Source organism: Battus philenor, unplaced genomic scaffold (genome assembly GCF_028537555.1).
Source record: "Battus philenor isolate CCGP_79_NKW_IND1 unplaced genomic scaffold, ilBatPhil1.0.hap1 SCAF_28, whole genome shotgun sequence".
Taxonomy (NCBI): Eukaryota; Metazoa; Arthropoda; class Insecta; order Lepidoptera; family Papilionidae; genus Battus; species Battus philenor.
In genome coordinates this window covers 4,601,474-4,603,516 of record NW_027181691.1, presented here as the reverse complement: position 1 = coordinate 4,603,516, position 2,043 = coordinate 4,601,474, and the positions used below count along the sequence as shown (strand labels likewise).

Below are 2,043 nucleotides of genomic sequence, written 5' to 3'. Positions count from 1 at the left end.
CGACGAATCAGGGTACGGTGTCACAAACAACAGAAAAGGCGCCCATTGATCAACAATTCTAAAATGTGACTTCTTGGAACATCGGCGTTAGAACTTAAGCCTTTTTACATTCGATTCAATAAAGAGGATTCGTATCAAATAGCTTTCCCTTACACTTGAGTCCTGCGCATTCCGAAAGGTAGTAAGTGCGCGATTGGCTCGTACGATGAAAGACAATGCGTTCCGGAACTACGGGGTCCGTGCTGAATTTGAAATAGCTGTATAAAAACCGACGGGTGGTTCTTGAATCTATCACAATCTCACCAGCTGTCGTCTAGTGAACAACAGAAAGTAAAAGAAAATAAATATGACGTCAGCTAAAGTAGTCTGCCTGCTGGCCCTGGCGTTGTTCGGGAGCGCCGCTGCTCAACCATCGAAACCGGCCTTTTGGAAAGGCACTCCCATGGACAGCATGGTTGAAGAGATGAGATCAGGATGCTCCGAAGGATCCGACCCTACCGCCTGCATCAAATACAAGGTGATGTCGTTATTGGACAGCATCTTCAAGAAGGACTCATTCCAGGTATTACTCATTAAATCCTTTCTAGTATTTTTTGTAACGTACATCAAACAAAAATTACAATTTTCCGCCGCATCCGCAACATACGCATGATCAACATAAAAAATATTTAAACAAAAAACAAAATAAATCACTAATTAATCTTTTTACATACCTTGATCTCTTATCTGTTACAACTCTATAATTAACTGTTTATTCATTATTCCCTTATAGGTTATTCCTACATTACATAATACGTTCTAAAAAATTTTGTTTAAAAAGATTAAGGATCATGGTTAATGGCTAAACTATTTATTTTCACAGACAATTGTTTATAAAAAGCTAATAGACGAAAGATGGGAGCGTGCCCATATAACAAAAGTATTTTTTTAATGTAACGAATACTAACATTTTAATCTATATCAGATCTCAGATGCGGTTGAAGTGACCAAGAACGGAGCCGGTAGCGAGTTCAGCGGCCGCTCCTCTGGCGACTTCTTCGACGGTATCGAAAACTACATCCAGTCTCATGACGTCACCTTCCAACTTCCAATCGCCGACACCAAGGTCACTGTTAGCCCAAGGAACCTTGACAATGATGAACTGAGCCTCAACATTAAGTTCAACAAGGAAGGTGCACGCTCCGTCGGAGAGGCACGCAAGGCTAAGCTGAAGAAGATCATCGTCCCCATCCTCGTGTTCGTGCTTCTCAAGGCCATGACCCTCATCCCTCTCGCCATTGGTGTCCTTGGACTGAAGGCTTGGAACGCACTCCAGCTGTCTTTCTTCTCTTTCGTTGTCTCCGTTGCTCTTGCTATCTTCCAGCTGTGCAAGAAGGTATGTTTTTATTTATTTAATGTTGATTCGACCTAGTAATTTAAAAATCCTATAGATATATAAATAAAATCTTAATCAGTTAATATTTGTTACCAAATATATCCAAAGACAAGCTTTGATACCAACTCGAAATTTTTCAGTATTTCATTATATGATTTGCGCTTTAATATTTCTGTATTAAACGAATTGTCATTGTCAATAGCACGCAATAGTAATCTAACTGCACCCTCTGTATGCACTTTATAATCGGCGCACTTAATTTTCTCGGAGCGTACTTTAAGATTTGTTGACTAACCTATCACGTATCGTTTATGTCCGCTAACATTGTAGTTTACCCAGATCGCGGCCGACAACTCGCACCCTCAGATCGCCGCTCACGGCCCTTGGGACGCAGCGTACGCCGCCACCCGTCGCAGGAGAGACGCCGAGCCCCAGGAGTTGGCCCAGGAACTGGCCTACAACGCTTACCATTAACCAAGCAACAAACGACCCAACGATCCGATTTAACGTAAACCGTTCCATGGCCGCTTGAATATTGAATTTCGAACAAGCTTTTCCGAACGGAAGCAGAACCAAATAGAAAACAGTTTCCCTCGTGAAACTACGTGTAAATACTGTGTAATACGTATTATTTATTACTGTGTGAATGATCGAGTGAATGAGTTGTA

At 41.6% G+C, this 2,043-nt stretch overlaps 1 protein-coding gene across 2 annotated transcripts; it reads left to right on the top strand.

The window, feature by feature from the left end:
* Osi19 (DUF1676 domain-containing protein Osi19) lies at positions 1 to 2,043 on the top strand. 2 transcript variants are annotated; one of them, XM_068769540.1, is made up of 3 exons: positions 1 to 562; positions 965 to 1,375; positions 1,715 to 2,043. In XM_068769540.1, the coding sequence occupies exons 1-3, from the start codon at positions 347 to 349 to the stop codon at positions 1,847 to 1,849; spliced, it is 762 nt and encodes a 253-aa protein (XP_068625641.1). In that variant the 5' UTR covers positions 1 to 346; the 3' UTR covers positions 1,850 to 2,043. The 2 variants fall into 2 exon arrangements, with proteins under 2 accessions (XP_068625641.1, XP_068625639.1); XM_068769538.1 differs by having other exon boundaries at positions 1,706 to 2,043.